The 24867-nt window shown below is 40.0% G+C and overlaps 2 protein-coding genes and 1 non-coding gene across 4 annotated transcripts; 2 read left to right on the top strand and 1 right to left on the bottom strand.

Moving 5' to 3' along the window:
- The first annotated feature begins 3179 nt into the window (after positions 1 to 3179).
- Positions 3180 to 6329, top strand: LOC114475062 (endogenous retrovirus group PABLB member 1 Env polyprotein-like). Its single transcript, XM_028465764.1, has 2 exons — positions 3180 to 3241; positions 5268 to 6329. The coding sequence occupies exons 1-2, from the start codon at positions 3203 to 3205 to the stop codon at positions 5850 to 5852; spliced, it is 624 nt and encodes a 207-aa protein (XP_028321565.1). The 5' UTR covers positions 3180 to 3202; the 3' UTR covers positions 5853 to 6329.
- Positions 6330 to 7412: 1083 nt separating this feature from the next.
- Positions 7413 to 7484, bottom strand: trnap-ugg (transfer RNA proline (anticodon UGG)). The gene has a single exon. It is a non-coding gene; the product is annotated as a tRNA-Pro (tRNA).
- A 6288-nt stretch (positions 7485 to 13772) lies between these two features.
- Positions 13773 to 20422, top strand: itm2ca (integral membrane protein 2Ca). 2 transcript variants are annotated; one of them, XM_028465584.1, is made up of 6 exons: positions 13773 to 14016; positions 15914 to 16057; positions 17538 to 17726; positions 18266 to 18376; positions 19174 to 19324; positions 19447 to 20422. In XM_028465584.1, the coding sequence occupies exons 1-6, from the start codon at positions 13924 to 13926 to the stop codon at positions 19536 to 19538; spliced, it is 780 nt and encodes a 259-aa protein (XP_028321385.1). In that variant the 5' UTR covers positions 13773 to 13923; the 3' UTR covers positions 19539 to 20422. The 2 variants fall into 2 exon arrangements, with proteins under 2 accessions (XP_028321385.1, XP_028321384.1); XM_028465583.1 differs by having other exon boundaries at positions 15911 to 16057.
- Positions 20423 to 24867: the final 4445 nt, after the last annotated feature.

Below are 24867 nucleotides of genomic sequence, written 5' to 3'. Positions count from 1 at the left end.
TCAGGTGGAGGGCGTAGTCACTTCCAAAAAGGTTATTGGCATAGTGGGAGTAGGCGGAAAGCCTCAATATGCATGTTGGTCTGAGGAGGTCATTGTGCAAGATGAAGATGGTTCATATTACACACACCCATTTATTTTGACAACTGATTGTCCCTTCAATTTAATGGGAAGGGATCTCCTCAGTAAGTTACAGATCAGTTTAGTGCCAACGGCTAATGGAATAGTGCCAAAGAAATTTTTATCAGATACTAAAGAATCACTTATGGTGTTGCAAAGCCCAGTCATTCCTAATAAATTCTATACATTGGATCCAGTGTCAACAGGCCCTCGGTCAGTGGTTGGGTCTATGGAAGAACTGCGGGCTAAAATAGCTAAAACATTTGTCATTCCCACAGAAGTACAGACACAGTGGCCACTACATGTTACAATGATGTATGTCAGACCTGAAGGACCCCTGCCAGGTCAACCAGACTGGCTAAGGAGACCAGACCTGTCCCCTGAGGGCAGAGCAGCTGCTAAAGCCTGGGAGGAAAAGTTTCTGCGATTGTCACCACAGAAAATAACATTGACAGACGTTTGTTGGTCTCCAGATGGATGGATTATAATCAGAGTGACGTTGCCTCCAGAGCTGACACCAATAAACCCCCCACGGTTTCCACATATTTGTTTACAAAAACCGGCACATAAAAAGTGGAAAGATGCAAATGAACTGTTGGCTGCACTTCCTGTCAAGAGTGACCTGTGGAGGAAGGAGAGACACAATGTATTCACATACAGAGGCTCCTTTTGTGGCTTTGTGAAAAAACAAATGTTGAACTGGTGTACTTTGGCGCCCCCTGCTGTGCATTTGGATGCATGACTGTCTATGTGCACTCTGAAATCAGATGACTTTCCTTCAGTGCCATCATGTCTGTGGGCTAAATCAAAAACAGATGTTGGACTTATGACAACCGCAACATTTGTAACCATAGATCCAGCCACATCTCACAGGCCTCGAATTAGACAGTATCCACTCAAATCAGATGCAAAAGAAGGAATAAAGCCTGTTATTAATGATTTACTGACTGCAGGCGTGTTACAGGAACATGACTCAGCTCAATGCAACACCCCCATCTTCCCTGTGAAAAAGCCACAGGGCGGCTGGAGGATGGTACATGATTTAAGAGCAGTAAATCAGGCTGTTAAATCACGAGCTCCAAATGTACCAGACCCACACACATTGTTAAATGAATTACAACCTCATCAAAAATGGTTCACTGTAATTGATTTAAGTAATGCATTTTTCTCCATCCCTCTTCATAGTACAGCGCAGGGTTGGTTTGGATTCACATTTGAGAACAAAAAATACTCTTACACTCGCCTTCCACAAGGGTTCTGTGATAGCCCTACTATCTTTTCAGCGGAGATTAACAGGTGCATCAGCCACCACACATGGCCAGAGACCACACAGATAATTGTTTATGTTGATGACATTTTATTGGCCAGTCCCACCAAAGCGGAAAATGAAACAGAGGCAATCAGGCTGTTCACACATTTGGCAAAAACAGGAAATAAGGCCTCATTAGAGAAACTACAATTTACACAGGAAAAAGTAACATTCCTTGGTCATAACATTTCAGCTGAAGGGAAAGAACTTACTACATCACGTAAGGAAGCAGTACAAATGGCACCAAAACCGCTTACCGTCAGACAAATGATGGCCTTTTTAGGCCTAGCGAATTATTGCAGGTCGTGGATCGTTGATTATGCTATCATAACTGCCCCATTACAGAACCTAATGTTAGATACACATCAAACTTTAAGCGCACCTTTGCAGTGGACACCTGACGCGGAAGAAGCATTTACAAAAGTGAAACAAATCATAACAGGAACAGGGGTGATGGCGCTGCCAGATTACAACAAGCCATTTACACAGTCTGTTGACTGTAAGAACGGTTACATGACATCAGTACTACTACAGCAATACGGTGAGAAGCAACGACCAATAGCCTATTACTCTAAACGATTAGATGATGTGGCTAGGGCACTTCCCCATTGCGTTCAGGCGGTTTGCGCCGCAGCCATGGCTGTGCACGCGTCTGCTGAAGTAGTGTTGTTCCATCCTTTGACACTGTTAGTCAGCCATGCAGTTGACATCCTGTTAACACAAACAAAAATGTCATTCTTATCTCCTGCCAGGTTTTTACACCTTACTAACACCTTGTTGACCCCAGCCAACCTCATTTTAAAGCGCTGTGCTGCTTTTAACCCAGCTACATTGATACCAACAGCTGACGATGGGACACCGCATGACTGTGGACAGTTAGTGTCGGTGACATGCAAGCCACGTCCAGATTTGACAGACATTCCATTGGAAGACGGAGATGTAGTGTTTGTAGATGGCTCCTCCTCCAAAGCACCTGATGGAACAAATCATACTGGTTATGCAGTAGTTACATGCGACACTGTGTTGAAATCAGGCAAATTGGCTGGAAATCAGTCTGCACAGGCAGCTGAAATCGTGGCCTTGACAGAAGCCTGTAGACTTTTCAAAGGCAAGAAAGTCACAATTTACACTGATAGCCAGTATGCTTTTTCCACAGTTCATGTGTTTGCTGCTCAGTGGGCTAGGAGAGGTATGAAGACATCTAGTGGAAAGCCTGTGCAACATGCCTCCCTGTTAAAAGACCTTCTTGCTTCAGTCCTCTTACCTACATCATTGGCGATATGTAAATGCAAAGCACATACTGGCGCCACTGATGCTGTCTCTCTGGGCAATGCGAAAGCTGATGTTGAAGCTAAAAAAGCTGCTTTTACTGAAGCACTTACTGTCCAGTTGTTGCCTGTTGATGTTGTACCACTTTGCTTGCCGGATGAAGTCCTGATTGATATGCATGTTAACGCTCCTGAAAGTGAGAAAACAAAATGGGTGACTGAAGGTGCTGTTAAAAATGACTCTGGAGTATTTATGTTAAATGACAAGCCATGTTTGCCTAGATGTTTGTTTGACGTCGTTGCTAGAATGAGCCATGGGTTGACCCATGTCTCAACAGGAGGGATGGTAGACATAGTCAAACAGTCATTTCATATACCACTAGGACTCCAAACCCATTTTAAAAACTTTTGTCGTCAGTGTATCATCTGTTGTCGTCATAACTCTCAGGGTAATGTTAGGCCCCCTCGGGGTAAGACACCAGCTGGTACATATCCTTTTGAGGTCATTATGATGGATTTCATAACACTGCACACTATTCAGAGGTATACGTATTGTTTGGTTCTGGTGGACTCATTCTCAAAATGGGTCACCATAGTGCCCGCTAAAACAAATGATGCAATGACAGTGGCAAAGGCCCTTTTGACACGAATAATACCTCAACATGGCATCCCACGACAGATTTGGAGCGACAATGGACCCCATTTTGTTAACAGAGTAATACTCCTGCTGACAGAGGCCATGGGCATTGAATTAAAACATCACTGCTCCTACCACCCAGCTAGTGCTGGATTGGTAGAACGCAACAATGGTACCATTAAAAACAGATTAAAAAAAGCTGTAGAACAAACAAACAGGCCCTGGCCAGAGTGTGTTAACCTGGTAGAAATGTACATGCGCATAACACCAAACACACAGGGTTTGACCCCCTTTGAGGTTGTCACAGGACGACCTTTTCACCTACCCCTCACCAGTTCTAAGTGGGTGCAGGATCAGGAGGGAGAGTTGGATCCAATAACAAAATGGATGGTTAAATTATTCACAGATGCTGAAATTGTTAAAGCTAATACACTGCCTAGTCTCTCTTTACCTGTTTCAGATCCCCTGCGTCCTGGTGATTGGGTCCTCATCAAGGTGATTAAGAGAAAACACTGGTGTACTCCACGGTGGGACGGTCCATACACAGTTCTGCTAACCACACCAACTGCATTTAAGATAGCTGAAAGACAGACGTGGATACACCAATCACACGGGAAAAAGGTACAGAAACCCACCACAGCAGGTGATACACCCTAGTAACACAGAGATGGATCTGTTGTTCCTCCTCCTCCTCGTGGGATCCCAGGAAGTGCTAGCAGGGGCTCTAAGCTCACCTTGGTATGATTACATAGGTAGATGCCCCGGGGGCTTTAACCTCGTTATGTGCATACCACAAATACCGGACATTTTAAGTGACGTTACAATTCCACTAGAGGCTCTGGCTAATAAAGGCTACACACCATGGAAACATGGTAAGGACTATGTAAATTATGAATGGTACATGCAAGTCCGGGGAGCAGACCAATCATGGTCTACTCATGGTTGGTCTGAGGTACTCCTCCATACAAGCTACACCCCTATTACCTGGCCCCTCACACCATCTACATGTACCGTTACAGCGGCATATCTGTCATTGCGAAAAACAATTGTTCAGAAACAAAAAATCCTACTCCTAACCGTTAACACCACCGCGGTACCTCCTTCTTGTTTGCTTATGGGATTCTGCCCTGACGTACAAGGGACAGATCCCATCTTTTGGGTGGATATTTGTATTACACCTCCGGCCACTCCCATTGTAGTTAAACCACGCATGGACATAGTGTTATCACCTGAGGTTAGACAGAATATACGAGTTATAAATGCAAAACCTATGCCAACAGAAGAACCTGACTCGTTACTCGCATTACTGTCTGAACAGAATAATCACGTCCATCATCGTCTGCGCGCTAATTCTTGGTACCGTATGGTAGAACTATCTGCACGAACAGTAACTAATGATAGTTGCTATGTTTGCTCACATCTGCCGCACGCTGTAACATCCCCGACTCTGTTGTCCGCGTCCCTGCCAGCCCCTGACTCAAAGAAAGTACTAGAATGTTTACAAAATAAGTCCGCGACCCCGTGCCCTCCTGTTCTACCAATGCTAAAAACCCTCGAGCCCCTAGGTCAGGCTGCTAAACACCTAAACACGAATGCTGTCCCCTGTGGTAATTATACTCGCTGCTATCCGTTATGCGTACGATTTATTGGTCCACCAACTAACACCAAAGGTCTACCATCAGTAGACATAAACCATTGTGCTACCGTTCAGAACGTTCGTACGGTTGTCCCAATGTTTGCTAGAGACGGTGTTTGGTTGAAGTGCGGTGATAAAGTTTATCCTTCCCCTCCAATTAATATGTCAGCCGTTTGTGTACCAGTAGCAGTCACAGATGGGTCTTTCATAGTTCATATGACAATGCCTAGTCGTTCTCGTCGTGAGATTATAACCTTCACACCTCATGATGCAATATGGGGCTCGGACGTCCCTCACGAACATAGATATTGGTCAACTAGTCAAAAAGTCGTTCATGCTCTTTTCCCTAATATAGGCGTGGGTAAGAATTCCCTTATGGTAGAGACCCTCCAATACCGCTTTCACATGCTTCTTAATGCATCTTTAGCTGTTAATAACAAAATGAATGCTAGAACAGCGGCCACCGCGCAAATGGCTATTCAGAACCGTATGGCTTTAGATACGATTTTAGCTTCCACAGGTGGTGTGTGTGCTATGGTGGGTGCTACCTGCTGTACATACATACCTAATAACTCCTCGGAGTCCATCGAAGACGCCCTGCAAACACTCCGCAACCTGGAAGGTGCCATGTCAGCTGACGAGTCCAATGTCCATTCATCCGGGTGGGACTGGCTGTTCCAAGGCTCCTGGTTCCAATTCCTGCTACGTCTGGGTCTCCCTCTTCTGGCTGTGCTGCTGGTCGTTGGTCTTGCCTGCTGCTGCATCGTCCCCTGTGTGAAGAAAGGCATAGACAACATGATCATCGGTGCTATGCAGGTTCAGGCCTCCCCAGAGTACCAACTCCATGTTATGGGTCTCTCCCCATCTGCCCCATTGATGGACTAAGACCCTGCCACACCTTCCCATCATCACAGTGAGCGGTAAAGGTTCACTGCTACTGAGGGTTATGTGCTGGTAACCTCTGACCCTCCCTTACCAACTCCAAACACACACTGAGACCTAAAGCCCTATTTTCAACACCATGGTTTTGGGTCATCAGTTGTACATACACCCTGAACTGTCTCCAGATCACCGTGGATCAGAATCGATGTTCGCCCCAGCAGGGGGGGACGGTGGGGAATTTTTCCCGTACTAGCTGTCGGGTTTTCGCCCCACCTCACGGTGGTCATCCCTGTTGTTTTGGTCCTATGATGGCACCGGGTAAACCTGTGAAGACGCCCGTCTGCTTGATGTTTTCCAAACCCACAACAGGGCGGATATGTAAGATATGTTATAGTCTGTGTGGTTTTTATTACTTTATTAGTTATAGTTAAATGATTAAACGATAGTTAGAATATGAAATTATCCATGATTAACTGTGTGTGTGTGTTTGTGTGTGTGTGTGTGTGTGTGTGTGTTTGCAAAACATATCCATTGTCCACCATAGCTGGTTTAAACTAGTTTGGGCCAGTGTGGGTATGTGACCCACTGCATGGACATATGAGCCGTTTCTCCCCCAAAGTTTTTGTGTTACCATATATGGTATTAATCCTGCACCCAGAGCGCTGTTGCACAGCCCTCTGGGTGTGGTCTATGTTTTCTATAATAAATACCTAGTTCTGAGGCATCACCATCAGAGCAATCCAACTTATATCGGACTTTTGTGTCTCTTTTTGTTGGGTTTTTCTCCGAGCTGCAGCTCGCACCTCTCTGCCTCTGGTCGCCTTTTAAGTCAGATAGTGTTTTTCTCTCTGAGATGTGATTGCAACGGTCTTAACGTATTTAGACCCAACATTCACATTTTAGCAACGGTCTTAACGTATTTAGACCTAACAAGGACCTCTCGCACCCAAAGCGAGAATCATACCCCTAGACCAACAAGCCCATGATTACAGATTTATGAACCTATTTTACATTGCTTTTGGTAAAAAAATCACAACAGAATTGCAAGAACATAAAAACTAATTTAACCATGTCTTAATGACAATTTTCATTTCTGTAAAAAGAGAAGTAAGAAATCAATACAACTTTCCTACAAGCGATACACCAGTTTGTAATGTTAAAGAGACTAGACATACCGAACACAATCATGGCAATTCTCATAGCTAACGTACGAAATGGAAATATACACTTTTTTTTTGTTTACTATATATGGACTTAATACCATTGACAGAAATAGAATTTTTGCAAGCAAGCTTGTCCGGAATTTAAACCTTGGACCTCTCGCACCAACAGCAAGAATAATACTTCTCGACCAACAAGTCCTTGGTTGCTGTGCTATGAACCAATTTTACTATACTTTAGTTAAAAAAGTACCTAATTGATATGCAAAAACCGTTCAACTCAATTAAACATTGACAATGTGCATCCTTGTAAAGAGAAGTAAGGATACGTTTCAACAAGCCTTACATGAATTCTTCAGCAAATATGGACTTAACACCATTGTCAGAAACACTTTATCTATTGGGGCTTGTCCGGGATTTGAACCCGGGACCTCCCGCACCCAGAGCGAGAATCATACCCCTAGACCAACAAGCCCTTGATGAAAGTGTTATGAACCTATTTTACATTGCTTTTGGTAAAAAAATCACAACAGAATTGCATTTTTGTAAAAAGAGAAGTAAGAATGCATTCCAATTTTCCTACAAGCCTTACATCAGTTTGGAATGTTAAAGAGATTAGACATTCCTAACACATCATGGCACTTCTCATTGCTAACGTAAGAAATGGAAATATACAGTACTTTTTCTTTTTTTACTATATATGGACCTAATACCATCGACAGAAATAAAAAAATATTTAAGCAGGCTTGTCCAGAATTTAAACCTTGGACCTTTCGCACCCAAAGCAAGAATAATACTTCTAGACCAACAAGTCTTTGGTTGCTGTGCTACGAACCAATTGTACAACTGTAGTTAAAAATGCACTCATGGATATGCAAAAACAGTTCAACTCAATTAACAATGTGCATCCTTGTAAAGAGAAGTAAGGAAACATTCCAATTTTTTTGCAAGCCTTACCATAATTCTCTAGGAAAAGAGGACTTCATATCATTGCCTGACACACTTTATATTTATTGGGGCTTGTCCAGGATTTTGAACCCAGGACTTCTCACACCCAAAGGGAGAATCATACTCCTCGACCAACAAGCCCTTGTTTGCACAGTTACGAACCTATTTTACATCACTTTATGTAAAAAATCACTTAACAGAATTGCAAGAACAGAAAAACTAAATCATCCGTGTCTTAATGACAATTTTCATTTTTGTAAAAAGAGAAGTAAGAAAGCATTCCATCTTTCCTACAAGCCTTATATCAGTTTGGAATGTTAAAAAGATCATGGCAATTCTTGTAGCTAATGTACTAAATGGAAATATACAGTATTTTTTTTTACAAAATATGGACTTAATACTATTGACCTAAATACATTTTCTGCAAGCAGGCTTCTCCAGTATTTACATCTTGGACCTCTTGCACCCAAAGCAAGTTAATACTTCTAGAACCAACAAGTCCTTGAGTGCAGTGTTATAAACCTATTTTACGTCACTTTAGTTTTTTTCATACTTTGTGTTCTTTTTTCTTCCTTTCTCTTTGCACATGCTGTCAAAGGTCAACACTACAAGACATGCAATCTTTTTAAGACAGCAATGCATGTTTTTTATATCAATTAAATAAATGTGTACTTTGTGTACTTCTAAGGTAGTAGGAAAGTCTCTGCTGAGTCTCCCAGTATACTCCTTTGTCCTAACAGCCAGTCTCTGTTTCAGGCATTTGGCACAAAGTGGGTGGTTAACAGTTTTGTGTAACAATTTGTTCCCTGATAACACAACTCAGCAATTCAAGTGTTGAGTGACTCATGAGCAGTTTATTCCTGAGCTCAGAAACAGTCTGAAACTATGTGCTTTCTGAAAGATACACTGAGCTGCAGACAAAAACTTGTTACTAAAAATGTAAAAAATAAAAGTATTATATATGATTTGGAAAAAAAAAAAAAGAAAAGCTTCAAGTAATACAAAAACCAAAAACTTCCCTTTGAATTGTAAGACAAGAGCAATATTGTTGGTTTAAGAAAAGAGAGCATGCAAAGGCAGTTTTGCAACTATTTTTGTTGCAAAACTGTGGTTTGCTGTTTTATTTTTTATTTTTCAATTTCCTTCTCTGGTTTTCCATTGTGTCTTTCTCTCAAAAACACTTTTAAAACAACCACAACAAAATACATCAACAACCCCGATGATTCCAGATGGAATTAGGAAACAGTCCAATCGAGCACTTAAAGCACTTGCTTGTCAACCAATAAATGGAGTTTGAATCATGTTTTGTCAGCTTTTATTACTACATCAACAGGTAAATATTCCAGTTTTCTCATAACATTTACTCACAGTTTTGGCCATTGTTGTTTTTGCCAGGATTTAGACTAAGACATGACTCTGTTACGAGTAAGCATACCTTTCTATCTCTGCTACATTTGTCCCTAGAGATCTCGTCTTTTCAAGTGCAGGAAACTTTGTTGTTAATGTCTAAAGGTCTTTATTACTGCAAGAAAATATAGACATGCTGATGCTGATGAAAAAGAACAGAGGGGTATTCCATAAAGGAGGGTCAACAAACTCTGAGTCTATCCATAAACTCTGGGTCAACATACCCCGCGATGGGAAACTCTGGGTATCGGATTCCATTACAGCTGGTATGAAGTGGGTCAATCAACCCTGAGTATGTAAACCTTGGGTTACTTAAGTGCATGCGCGTGATAAAAAGCTATCATCAATGGATCGAAGATGAGTCGAGCTGCCATGGCAACCACCCGGAAAATCGTGATTTATTCACCGTAATGGGTGAAATAAGCCGGTGTTTGAGGAATATGAGCCTGTTCTAAAGGTGCGTTCAGTCTTCTGTGATTATAGTGGCTTAAATCACCCATAATTAGTCACACTTTTTGGTCACTTCATCACTTTATTGCTTCAGTGATGTGACGAGCGGTGAATAATATGAATAAAATGTGTCTGAGGAGACGTGTCAGCAGCATAGGATGTCTGCATAGAGACCCCTCCTGTTACACTGGATATAAAGACAGTAAATGCAGCTTGATATTGCATCGTTTATATTGATTTTTAATGTAATATTGTCGCCAGAGTCATTTCAACGTCCTAAAAAATGTCATAAAAAAACACTGAAACGGGACACAAACCCGCGACCCAGCACTTTCAAAAGCAGCGTTACAACTCACTCCGCCATCATACCGTCAGAGCTGTGATTTACAGATTTAACTGTATAACAATATAAAACAAAAATCAAGCCTTAACAGTGGATTTATTTAAAATGTCATCTCTACCTTTATATTATCCACGGAACTTTACTACAGATGTCAGTAGATGTTTTAATGCAGATCAACCTCTCAGTGTCTGTCACTTAATGATCTACATCTACAATGTTATAAAGAAAATTACCGTTATCACAAAAAAAAAAAAAAAAAGACTTAAAGCAACACAACATTAGTAATGATGTGATCACGTCTGTGGTGTGAGATGTTACTAATGTGTTTCAGAGAAAAGTGTTAAAGTTTATTAAAGTGTTAAGAAACGGTGTTCAGGTGGGCGGAGCCAGGTAGAAACCCAGGGTTTCTTTGATAAAACCTGCCAGCGACCAGGTTTAGTTCACGGACAATGTTGCCATGGTAACATACTCAGAGAAGGACATACAGTACCTCGCTTTTTGGAATAGGATACTCAGAGTTTCCCTCATTTGAGCCTGAACATACTCAGAGTTTGAACATAACCCGCTTTATGGAATATCCCTCAGGTCCATATGTTAAATCAAAGCAGTGTTCTAGTTTGATGTTATGCAAAGTTCATGCACAGATAGGAATATTTTTTGACGAATGTCATGATAATGATTTGGTTTTAACTTGAGACTGGCATGAGTTGTCAGTTTCGGTTTTTGCATTCTATTTGAAGAGGAGCATTAAAAATGTGTCTTATTTATGTTATTGTTTATTTTATTAATTTTTCCTTTTGCATTGAACAGGTTATAACAAAGTGAAATAAAAACATGGTTATTTTTTCAAAGGGCTTTTTTTTAATTGTATTTTTCCCTCTCTTTTAGTCAAAATGTTGTGTTTTTGGAGTTATGTGGGGTTTTTTTTAGTAATTATTTAGTGTGTTCTTGTCATTTGTGTCTTTTTCTGTCATTCCCATTTGCAATTTGTTGCCCATTGGTTGTTTTCTGTATTTTTTGTTGTTCTTTGTGTGTGTCTAACTGTCTTTTTGTTGCCATTTGGTGTTGTTAATATCATTTTGCATAAGTGTTGTTCTTTCATGTGTCTGTTGTCATTTTGTGTGTTTTATGAGGCATTTTATGTATTTTTAAGAATCTTTTCATGTTTTTTTTTGTTGTTACCTTGTGCTCTTTTGTTTATAGTTTGTGCACCTTGCTCTTGTTTTGTGTGTTTTTGGAGTTATTTTGTGTATCATGTTGGCATAGGTGTAAAGAGTACTGATATCTCCTCCACAAGTAGAAGTACTTACTTTCACTCCCCATGTTTATCCTTGGTAATAAATCTTTCCATGGTTTCCTTGCATACAGTAAACATCTCCTGTTTAAACATCAAATGGAAGAGACCAAATCTTTCACAATTGGAACTTAATTAATTTTCCACAAAGGCATCTGTATAAAATAAACAATTCTTTAAAAAAAATAAAAATAACACCAATTATTTCAATTCAAAATGAAAAAATTCTCAGGCTCCAACTATAGTTAATTTACAAACTGAGAAAAAAAAAATCTTCATTCAATGCTGTTTCAGCATGGTGCATTATGTGTAATCTGGTTTGTTGGCTATGATCATGTGATGCATGTGGTTGTTGTCTGGACATTTAATATTTTGTCGTTTCACAATCTCCATTGATCATTTTAAAACAAAAACCAAAAAATTTACTCAGTAATTACATGTAAAATTACTGATTTATAAATGTACTCAAACAAGTACAAATACCCATAAAGGTAAGTAAGTAAGTAATTTATTTATAAAGTGCTTTTTGCAGATAAAATCACAAAGTGCTGTACAGAGCTGTGGATAAATTATTCCAACAGTTGCAACATCATAATAGAATAATAAAACATGGGTGCATTACATAGGATCAATGTCATAAAAGGATAATACAAAATTTAAATCCACTTAAAAACCTTTTCTGAAAAGTCCACATAGTTGAGCTCTCGGAGAGACTGGTGCAGGTTATTCCAGAGTCTGGGGGCTACAGCCTGGAACGCCAGGTCACCTCGTGTTTTAAATGTAGTTTTTGGGATCTTCAGGAGACCCTGACCTGAAGACTGAAGGCTTCGCCCTGAAGTGTAAGGGCACAACAAGTCTGAAATATATTGAGGGGCCTGGCCATGTAACACTAGGAAAGTAAGAACTAAGGTTTTATACTCTATGCCCTAGGTTCCCAAAGTGGGGTATGGGTACCGTATGGCGACCGTGGCTCAGGTGGTAGTGGGTCGTCTTCTGATCGAGAGGTTGGGGGTTCGATCCCAGTACCTGACTATGTGTCGAAGTGTCCTTGGGCAAGACACTGAACCCTAAGTTGCTCCCAGTGGTCGACTAGCGCCTTGCATGGCAGTCCTGTCCCACTGGTGTGTGAATGTGAGAGTGATTGGGTGAATGAGCTGATATGTAAAGCGCTTTGGGACTGCTTCAGTGTGGTTATAAAGCGCTATATAAAATCAAGTCCATTTACCATTTACCCCCAGGGGTACGCTAATTGTCATATGGGGTACGTGAATGAAAATTCAAAAACAATGACAACATTGGAAACTAGAATATGAATAGAGCAGTTAATGTTCATGCTAGGTTAATGCTAATGCTAGGTCAATGTCAATGCTAGGCTAATTCTATTGCTATATTAATGTTAATGCTATTGCTAGGTTATTGCTAATGCTAGGTTAATGTTAATGATATTGCTAAGCTAATGATAATGCTATGTTATAGCTCATACTAGGTCAATATTAATGCTAGGCAAATTCTATTGCTGTGCTAATGTTAATATTGGGGCTAGGTTAATGCTATAGCTAGGCTAATTCTAAGGCTAGATAATGCTAATGCTAAGCTAATGCAGTGTGACGAGGGTCAGCACCTGCATCCTCACTACTCTAGTTTTTATTATTATATATTATTATTCCTCAACAGGATATGTGAAATTCACTGTAGGGCTACATTATATATGACATTACATTATGTTTTTAAGAGTGCAGAAGTAGGGGGTACATGTCTTCAGGTTGAATGTCTGAAGGGGTACGGGACTGTGAAAAGTTTGGGAACCACTGATCTACGTGAAACTTCACTGGAAGCCAGTGCAGAATAGAAAGAATGGGGGTGATGTGGGATGTTCTGGGAGCACTAGTTAAAAGCCTGGCAGCAGCATTCTGTATGATCTGGAGTCTGTTTAGGGTCGACTTATTAAAACAAATGAAAACAGAATTACTATAGTCAATGCGTGATGATAAACAATAAACACGTGTATGACCAGTTCACCTCTCTTTAGAGATATTTCTCAGGTGGTAAAAACATTTTTTAGTCAGTTGATGACAGTGACCCTCCAAAGACATTGACTGATCAAACACAACCCCAATCCATTACTTTCACCTCTGCATGTTGGGAACATGTTTTGAAGGCCGCACAAAATGAGCCTGAAGGCCGCATGTGGCCCCCGTGCTGCCAGTTGCCTAACTTGACCCTTTTTACACGTGCGCCCTCTGTCGTCTATGGGGCGTGTTCCAGCGCAGCTGACAGCGGGCTGTGATTGGTCCGTTCAGGCTCACTTCCGGTATCCGAGGACAAAACCATTGGAGCAGCTCCTGGGTGGGTGCAGTGTCACACAGCAGCGCTCACACGGTGTGTTTGTGTGTGTGTGTGTGTGTTTCATTAGAGGTGGTCAGCTGCTATCAAGCCACACTCGGAGGACGTGAAAGGCGCCCTATAGCCGCCATGGTGAAGATCAGCTTCCAGCCCGTAGCGGGACAGAAAGTGGAGAAGGACGGTGATGGCGACAAGTCCGAGATCCTCATTCCTCATCCGATGGTGAGACAGAGGGTGGTGGAGATGGAGCTGGGTGAGGGGAGTAGAGGGGGAGCACCTGCTGGGCCTGCAGAGGACGGGGCTCAAACCACCGCCATTTGGTCGGAAGCAAAACATCCTGCGATGGTTCCCTATGTTTCCTCTGCGGGTTCCCTCCGTGCATGTTGTTACTGTTACTGTTATGGTTATTGTTGTCAATGCACTGAAGCTAAACTAAAGCTTAATGCAGGACCTTTGTGTGCAATGATGTTAGGGCTGCACCTGTTTGTTGTTCTGCAGCAGTGATGACGTAACAGCCGCTGCCAATTTAAAAGATGCAGAAAATGTGCATCTCACTACATCATCATCTGCTCTATCTCTTTACATTATTATTATTATTATTATACTGCTCCCAATGAACAAATGATAATGCATGAATGTAATGTAAAGCATTTAACAGGACAAAGCCACATCTGCTGTGTGTACTGATGATACATAATATGGTTGTGCTAATGTACTGAGGATAAGATCATAGAAGCGTATGTGCTGTTTCATGCTCTAAGGTGGTACAAAACGTCCCAGAACTAATGTGTGATGATCACACGGTGTCGCTTTGTCCTCATGTGACCTGAGTTTATAGTTATTTTGTGTTTTCAGGAAGTGTCAGCAGTTTAACACAACCACACAAACCCTGTTTCCTGTGCTTGGTAATGCTGTGTTCCTCCACTGATCACTCTATAGAGGCCAGCTGGGACACAAAACAAGGAAACATTACATTCTCAAGTGCATTTGGATGGAAAAATACTGCATTTCAACAAGATTATGATATAAACTTAACGTAGGAACATTTGATACATTGTTGCAATAGTTTGAAATTTGCAGGTCCATCATGGTAAATCAAGTTCACCACCTACGTAGTTGATGTGCTGTGTTCATGCAGATCAAAGGGTTAGAGAAGTGGTTCCCAACCTTTTTTTGGATTGTGACCCCATTTTGATATCAAGAATTTCTGGTCACCCCAAACACGGTTTTTTTTTCTTCTAGAATTAGTTTTTGATCACATTTGTTATACTGTATTACAAATACAGAGTTGCATGATTTAGTAAGAATTTGTACCAGCTCAGGTTTTTATGTACTGCATTTTATTATAAACTCTAGATTTATATTTGCCAAAGAGAAAGTATTGAATACAATCATTCAAGATTGTGTTTTAATTGGTAAAAGAATAATAATTTAAAAAAAAATAAAAAATAAAATTTTTTATCAGTAGTTTTTCTTGTACATTTTAGGCCCCATTTAAACTCTGGTGACCCCACATGGGGCCCCGACCCCAAGGTTGGAAAACCCTGGGTTAGGATTAATGTGAGCCAACGCTCTCAGGCTTGTCACAGTCACACCATCCTTTTTGTTCCAAAGTGTTTTCATCTTTCCATCGTTTCCTCCCATTGTGAACAGTTTGAACTAAGAATAGCTTCTTTTGTTGTTTCTCTTCTTCACTGGATATTTTCACCTGTCACCACACAGCGCTCTGTCTGTGTCACTTCTGAAGTTTCCAATTTGGTCACAAATAGAAATACTCACCGAGTGAGTCTACGATAGTATCCGTGTGTAGCCACCCAGCCCACGTACATGGCTGCGTGGCACCGACAGATGGATAGTCAGACTGGAGGCGTGTGGACAGAGATTACTCATCACTTCTGCACAGTTTTCTAAACCATTCTCTCTATCATCTCTTCCTCCTGCCAGGAGACTCAGTGCTACTAATAATGCCTGCCGCCTGCTTCCAACTCTTTTTTTATGCAAACTTCTATTTTTGCACTTTGTCAATTCAGCTCATTTCCACCCGATTGACACTGCGATGATGAGTCAGCAGTATTGAAAGTATGTCTGATTGCTGCTGTGCTGTGTGTGTGGTTAGCAGGATGAGGATGAGCTGGTGTTGCCGCTGAGGCCCAGGAAGTCTGCCCTTAACGGGCTGTGCTGCCTGACCTTTGGCCTGGTGGTCTTCATGGCTGGTCTGGTCCTGGCTTCGGTCTACGTCTATCGTTACTACTTCATACCACACGTAAGACTTTCCTGTTTCGTGATCGGCTGCTTCACAATACACCACTACATTTTGAACACTGACAGCTGGTAGTAGAGCTGGACGATTTTGCCTAAAAAAAAAAAATCTGATTTTTTTTTTTTTTTTTTTTTTTTAAAGAAAAATTTGAGTTTTGATTCGATTTTTTTTTTTCAATGCACTTAAAAATGACTGCAGACATCAGATATATTGTCAAAAATGCAGCTTTATTGCTGCGATTGTCCTCAAGAGTTAAAATGCATAGAACAATCCCAAAATAAAAAATAAATGATTTCAAGCTTTAACCCAGGTTTAAGCAAAAGTGCAACAGCAACTTCACAGTGGCTTAAATTTTCTGATTAAGAAATCATAAATTTTACAACATAACATTACAATTAAAAAATAATAAACTCTTCCCTTAGCATCTCAGCATATTGCGAATAAAACATGAAACATGCCTGTGGCACACATAGCCTACTCAAAAAAAATCTGAAAAAACTGTGGTGGAAAAAAAAAAAAAAAAAAAATATATATATATATATATATTTTTTTTTTAAAAATTCGAATTTGCAAAATAAAATATTTTTTATCTACAAATTCGATAAATCAATTAAATCGATTTTTTGCCCAGTCCTAGTTAGTAGCAAAATAAAAGCGATATTTCTAAATGTAGACAAAGTATGATAACACTCTGTATTCCTTTGTTGTGTCATGTCTAATGTGTCAGTAATAATTATAAAGTGTAATGCTAAGAAATATCCCAGCCTCTTCCTCTATTTAAACTAACATGATGCGGTGCATGTTTTCAGCAACAAAAAGCAACAACTGCTTTTTATGGCTGCCGAGGCAGCAGCCCCTCCCCCGCTACAGAGAGACGGCAGCAGCAGAGGACTGGACTACACTTCCTCATTTACCAGGGCTAAATTAAGCGGTTAACTTTTGAATACGCCTACATTCTGGGTGAACTCATCCTTTAGTAACTCCCTAAGTTAATCATTTAAACCATAGAAGTGGTGCTGTCTATGATAAGGCTGGAGAAGAAGTGATCAGCGCTGCGCTGTCTCTCCCCTGTTAGCCTATGATTAGCGGCTCCGTAAGCAGACATACAACCTCACACACACACAGACTGCAGTCGCTAGTCGCATTCTGAATGCACCTTATACAAACCCGCATAAATAAGCAGAGCAAGCCGCGGAAACAAACTAGTGCGGGTATTTAGGAATCGAAAAAAAGAATCGAAATTCAATTATCTTTGTAACGGTTTTGGAACCCGATGTTTGGAACCGGTTCCTAATTAGAACCGGTTCTTGGTGCCTAACCCTAGTTGAGAACCCGTGAACTAGAGCACAAATTGGTTAAAAATCCACTTATTTCTATTTAGTTTGTCGTACCTCAACATAGATTCCTATGTTCATCTGTTAAATGTTGATTTTCAACAGTGCAAAAGTAGTAGTTTTTCATCTGTTTCCTGATATGTGCTCAGATCCCAGAGGAGAACCTGTTCCATTGCAGAGTGCTTTATGAAGACTCGGCGTACGCTCCATTGCGTGGTCGCCAGGAGCTGGAGGAGAACGTTGGCATCTACATGGCTGACAACTATGAGAAGATATCGGTGCCTGTGCCCCACTTTGGAGGCAGCGATCCTGCTGATATCATCCATGACTTCCACAGAGTGAGAGGCAGCACACATTTCACCTAATCATCTGATCAATAACACATACTCAAGCACTCAGTATACAATGATTATTGTTTTGCGTAGTTTTGATTCCCTTTATGCAAAAATCACCCCGACTTAGTCAAGAAGTTGAAGTGTGAGAAAGGACAGGCTTCACTGTGTGAGAGGACGTGATATGCAACTGTTGAGAGTGAAATGTTGGACATTTGTTGAGCAGAATGAGCAGAAGGTGACAGTAACATCCAAACTGTGCAGGCAGCCACACACGTGTTATTTACCACAGCGTGTTCCTGTTTGGAGCTTTTTAGATTTATCATTTAAAAAAAACAGATCAGGGAAATGCGTGTTGGTTCCACATGTGGCCCTATTGAAGGATTTGTCCTGTATTCACAAATTGCTTTTAAACGACGACACTGCATTTTAGAAAGATCTTATGAGAGAAATCTCAGTATACTGCCCAGGCCTGATTCCATGGTTATATAAACAAACCAATCCTACTGTATATCCCACTGAGAACGGAGCTGTGTGTGTTTTAGGGACTGACTGCTTACCATGACATCGCTCTGGACAAGTGCTACGTGATTGAACTGAACACCACCATTGTGATGCCTCCACGCAACCTTTGGGAGCTACTGATTAATGTCAAGGTAATGGAGCTAATTCTTCCTCTCCAAAGATGATTTCTGTGGTATCTTCTGAAATGTCAAACAATATGACAAACAATACAAACCGCCTAATGGCGATACATTGGCAAGGCCAGCTATTGTAAAAAAGAAAACAACAGAAATAAACAAATAAGCCACTGTCCCAAAGTTATTTGTCACTTTCAGACATATTCTAGAGAATCGAAGGCAACTAGTCGTAGATAAAGAGACACCTAAAGCAACAATGATACAATTACAGCAGCTCTTCAGACGCATCCATGAATAAGAATGAACAGAAGCTGTATGGGAGATTTAAACTTTCAAAAGCAGTATTTACACATGAAAGCTTTAAAGCAACAGTATGTAAAATCATGAGACTTGCATAGAAACAACAACGCTCCCCCCTCCTCTCCCTGTTTCGAAACCTATCGGCCCTTACCGTTATCCTTGTACCGAGTTCACTACCAGACTGTAAATTATTGTTCACCTTGGATATGCTTCTCTTAGTTTTACAAGCAATTTGTCCCATCTGTTATCACTCTGCCTAATGCACACAACGGCTCATGGAGCACTCAGTTTGTAAAAAGATCTCTGATTAGCTGAAATCCAGCATCATGCTGCTGGATTTTTAAATGCCTTCTAAAGGGCCAAGAGAAGGAGAGATTCGCTGTCCACTCAGAACACTTTGAATTATAACATGCCCAAAAATGATGATGGATTTTTGACCAAATGACACCAAATGACCAAATGATGCTCCTCCCCCAGTGAGCATGTTGTCATTTTGCGTTTGTGTGCTGCAGAAAGGAACATACTTGCCTCAGACCTACATCATCCATGAGGAGATGGTGGTGACGGGCAAAGTGCACAACATGCGTCAGCTGGGACCCTTCATCTACCGCCTGTGCAACGGGAAGGACACGTACCGCCTGAATCGCCGCATGACCCGCAGACGTGAGTTGTTATAAACGTTTTAAAGGGATTGATAAATTGTTAGCACTATGTTTTTTGTTTTTGTATTCATAAAATCCCAGCTGATCTCCTTCCCTGTACCTCGCTCTATTTTACTTCTACAGGCATCAACAAGCGTGAGGCAGAGAACTGCCACCACATCCGCCACATGGAGAACACGTTTGTTATGGAAACGGTTATCTGCGAGGAAGCGTGAAAGTGTCTAACTGTTGTCTCCGTGTCCTCCGCCTCACCCTACGTCACCTCCCCAGTCACTTCCCCAGCCAGTGTAGCACTCCTCTGTGGATCTGACCACGTCTGAGTTGCACTTTACATGCGGAATTAAACAAAATTAAGTTTGTGGTTCGTATGGTGTCATTTAGAATGTGTTTTTTTTTGTGCTGGATAAATTAGATACTATTTTCACAAGCGTGTGATGCAATATTAATCTGTTAGTAGTTTCAAGGGATTTTCCAAGTACAATCCTCTAGCTAATAGTTAGTAAGATGAGTTTAAGGACCCTTGTGGGTTGGTACAGTGGTTACAGTCGTTAAGGGAGATCACTCTTCCATGCTTCGTCACTGTGTCCGCCTGTTGTTTTCTTTTGTGCCCTAGAGGTTCGTGTGTCTCTTGGCTCTCGCAGTCGCCTGTGCTAATCATTAAGGATCACTTGCTGTTTTTCTCATGTTCTCCATAATGCTAACATATACCTGCTGATGAGTTGCTTGTCTTTAACCCTTCACTTGCCTGTTGTATTCTCACTCCTCTTCATCCTGTATAATAGTACGTTGACTTTCATCATTAGATCCCATGAATCAGTCATACAAATCATTCGATGCCTCTGTTTCTTTTCTTTTTTTTTGCTTATATTATTTTTACTTGTATTGTTTGCATGTGTTTGTCTATAAGAAGAAAAAAAATCACTCTTTGAACTTTTTGTAAAACTACGTTTAAAGCCTTAGTCCAGAGTCAAGAGAATGGACTAAAGTCACTAAAAGAAAAGCAGATCTTAATGTGTTAATGCTCTATAAATCCTACTTTTCTCTGTATATTTTGTCTGCTGATAAAATCTGTCTGTGAATAAACACGTAAAAATGACTACATCTGATTTCTGTTTATTAATAAATTATTAGAATTTGACCACAAGGATAAAATGTTGTCCTGGGCTTTAGCACTGTGAATACCTTTTAGAATTATTAATGCATAATGGTGCATGTTAACGTAAACAGTGGATGAGTCATTCTTGTTAAGCTGTCTTTATAAATATCAGTGTGGGGGGCTGCACATTCTTATACATATTTAATGGATCAAAAACAACTAAACTCTTTCAGTGATTCTTTTCTTTAATTTGAACACAATCAATAAAGGTGTCCACTGTAATTTTATTAAATTGGAAGGAGAAGGGGTTTAAATATTTTAAATTATTACTTAGAATTAGATTAGAGGTAATGTGCACATGGATGTGTTTCTTTCTGTATGTTGGCCCAAAAATAGATTGGTTTCCTGTTCAAGGTACACCCAATATAGTGCTCTAAAAGCTGAGATAGATCACACCAGCAAAAATAAATAAATACATACTCTGAGAGTGTGTTTATCAGCTGATCATCAATTAAAAACCATAGCCTATAAATTTAGTGCTGATCCAATATTTTAAGCATTTAGTTTATCTGTCTCCAGTGGTTAGGTAGAAACGTAGGTGGTTAGAAACTTTAATGAAGGACATCCAAGGTCTTGAACTAAAGTTAATTCGTGTAAATCTTCCATGCCATCCGTTCCAAAATGTTCCTCATGCTCTAGTACAGCGACAGTATTCCCTTCAGATAAATCCTCTGTCAGGTGAGTGTCATGAATTACAATGTTGTCACACCATTTTAACTCTGTCTTCAGATTTGTTTTAATTTCACCCTTTTTACAGCTAGCTCCAAAATCCACAAAATAAACACATCTGTTCTGATTAAAAGTGCCTTTAAAAGGTTTTTTTTATTTTATTTTATTTTATTTTTTATAAATAATAGTAATATTGCATCAACTGGAGCTTCCATTAGTTCTCACATGTCATCATTCTTAGCCACTGCTTGCATCATTGTGCTTTCCTAAGTGCAGCACTCTGATGCTAATGCTAAATAGGCGACATGTTAAATAAATGACAACATTATGAACTAGGAGTGTGACAATATCTCAATACGGCGATATTTTACGATATTTTTCTGCACGAACGTTTATCGATATGCTCCCGCTAAGTAGCGATTATTTTTTTTTTCGATTTAAAAAAAAAAAAAAAAAATTCAAAACCTTTTCTGCTTTTTCACTAAAATGTGCAGGTAGGTCTTCACAGAAATTTTGTCACTGTTTGTTGAAGGAACCAATATATTGTTTACTGGAATATTGCACTAACTGGTGTCACTGGTAAGAAAGACCATAGTTTTTGTTTACAGAAAGCACTATTGGAGATACTTATTTGTTTACATTGGTATGTTGACACTTATTTACAGAAATGTTGCACTAAAATAGTGTCACATAGGACACTTTTTCAATTTATTGTCTTTCAGAGATATAAAATAAAAATTGTATTTTTTCACTTAATCTTTTTTTCTTGTTATGTCATAGATTATCGTAGATTTATTTCTGACCAATATATCGATAATCGCAGTAACGTCATATCGTGAGATAATAATTATCGTGAGCTTTGTATCGCGTATCGTATCGTGAGGTACACAGGTTCCCAACCCTATTATGAACTGCATGTAATTGCTTTCTGGTAATTCTTAAGGAGTATGAAGTGATATGGACTATTATCATATTTTCCATGCATTAAAAGCTAATTACACGTGAACACAAATGAATTCTAGTCTAGATGAGATAATCTGATCCGTAGAGTCTGGTGTGGGATTACTGTGACTCCACACCATCTGGTGAACACTGAGAATTTGTATCCATTCCCAAGACTATTACAAATCAGACAAAAGCCTGATTCTCATGAAAGGATTTGTAATAAGAGCGATGAGTCAAGCAGCCAAGATTACAAGAAAAAAGACCAAGTATATTATTCAATTAACTGTGTTATTTGCACTTTATGATGCTTTAAGATATGAAACATTGTTTACTGTGACCAGAAGATATACAATGTTTTAAAAAATATATTTGCTATGCTTCTCTGTACCTACATAGACACACACAACCCTCTTGGAGAATGGAAGTAAACTGCAAAGTGACACAGGCAGCCCCTTGATGCAGAACTTTAGTTGGTCAACCTCTGCGTTAGTAGCATGAATCAAGCTTTACGATACTGGGAACAAGCAACATGGAGGGACAAACCCCTACATGGAGCATACCAGTGTCAGATAGAAAGTGTTTGATATCATGAAGGCCTACCAGTGACTGGAAAAGTATAGACTAACACACATCACAGAGGCACTAATCATGGCAGCACAAGAACAAACAATGGACACAAAGAGCCATAGAGGCCGATGGTTTACCTCTGAATAGAATAGAATAGAATAATTTTGTATCCTTGCACAAAGTACAAAAAAAATGCACATGCCCCTCCCAACAACATTTAAGGACACTTCAAAAATTAAAGCCAGACAGACACAGTTATCATAAAAACATAATAAGGTACAATAAAAGTCTGTCGGAATAAAAAGTGAATCACTGTCACTAAATGCTTGTTCGTGTAGATCTTGTTGGATTATTTTTCTTAATATGGACTTCATATTATGTTAAGCACACTGAGATTACTTTGTTGTAATTTGTGCTGTATAAATAAAGTTAAGTATAAAAATGAGACCCATGGTACAGGCTGTGCAAAGATGCCCTGAGACAAACCAGCACTAGTGTATGCAGGCAAGGGCCCCTTACATGGAGAGGCACAACCAAGTGACTGGGATTGGGTACAGCATTAATATCTGTACCCAGTATGGTCTGGAAGGACCCAAATGGCCCAGTGGACACACCTCCAAAGGTGGTTAAGAACAACAGGGCTAAGATCCTGTGGAACTTCAGCTTCCAGACTGACTAACAGCTGCTGGCATAACCAATCAGACATAGTGGTGGACAGTGGTCATGTGACCATACCAGCTGACAACATCAGAAACATGGAACATGAAACAGATGAAAAGTACCAATGACTCAAAGAACAACTTCATCAGATGTGGAAGATCAAAGCCCATGTGGTCCCCATGGTAGTAGGAGGACTTGGGACAGTGATCCCCAGAGTGTGCAGTGAGTGCTAGGAACAGCTAAGATACTGCACAGAACCCTCAAACTCTCTGGTAGAGGACTGAGGGCCTCTAGAGGCCTTAAGGAAGACAAGCCCGCCTCGAAAAGATAAGAGGAGGGTTTTAGTATATAAATATAAATTATGTAAATAAAACATTTTTAGGTGTATTTTTTGTAAACTTTATTAACCATATAACTTAGTGGGCTGTTCACCATTATCTCAATATGAGCCCAATAATACACCACTATGTCAAATAACTAAACTACCAACTGTCTCTGCTCCCTGCTACTAGCTAAAACAATTAGCCTACACTCCAAAACAATTCATATTTAGGTTTACATACATAACTTTACTTTAGACTGTGCTAATAGCTAACATGGTTAAAAACAATGTTTAGGGTCACTGTTGGTCTGTAGCTCTCCTGTTCAACCTAATACTACCACTAGATGTCAGAAGTGAACCATTTCTGTCTAGGCTTTAGCTTAGCCTTTAGCTTTAGCTGTAGCTTTACTAGCCAGCTGATTTAAGCTCCAGTCCTGATACCCTGAGAAGGATAAGCAGGTATTAAATATGAATTATTGCTTTGTTTTTAGTCTGGAGGGAAAGTGATTAACAGCAGGTTAACTTCTAGGTACCAGACTGGCCTGTCCTCCAACCAAGTAATATAACACACATACACAGAGGAAAAAGGAATGGATTACAAGTACTCACATTACTGTCATTGAGTTGCTTTTATGGGTACTTCTAAATCAGTAATTTTACTTGTACTTAAGTACATTTTAAAAGAAGTAAAGTAATTCATTACATTCCTACATCCAACCTTTACTGAGTAAATTATCATTTTTTGTTTCCGTTGGGGTCTCCTCATAAACTGCTGACCTCAGGTCAGGCCCATTAATCATAATCCATATGTTCTTAGTCGTGCCATTTCTGATCAACAGCACTTTCTACGGTTCAGGTTGGGGTTTCTACCTATTATGTTGTTACCCACATGGTAAATTGAATTTATTTGAAAAAGAATTGTACATTTTGACAAACCTTTTGTTTTAGAAAGTGTCTAGAAATACGTTAAATGTACCCATTGCCCCTGGGACTATGGGTACGTTTTCCGGACCTTTTCTATATAAGCGTAATATGCCTGTGTTTTCACCATGTCCGGGTGGCCGAGTGGTCTAAGGCGCCACACTCAAAGATTCTTCTTTCCGCTAACGTGGGTTTGAAATCCATTTTTGACATACATTTTTTCATTTTAACATATTTAACTCGGCAAATTCCACCTTTAAAAATACATATCTGACAAAAATGAACATTTTAGAGTATTTCCTGG

This window comes from Gouania willdenowi, chromosome 13 (assembly GCF_900634775.1).
Source record: "Gouania willdenowi chromosome 13, fGouWil2.1, whole genome shotgun sequence".
Classification (NCBI taxonomy): domain Eukaryota; kingdom Metazoa; phylum Chordata; class Actinopteri; order Blenniiformes; family Gobiesocidae; genus Gouania; species Gouania willdenowi.
The sequence above is the reverse complement of the archived record's forward strand: the minus strand, read 5'-3'. Positions and strand labels throughout refer to the sequence as shown.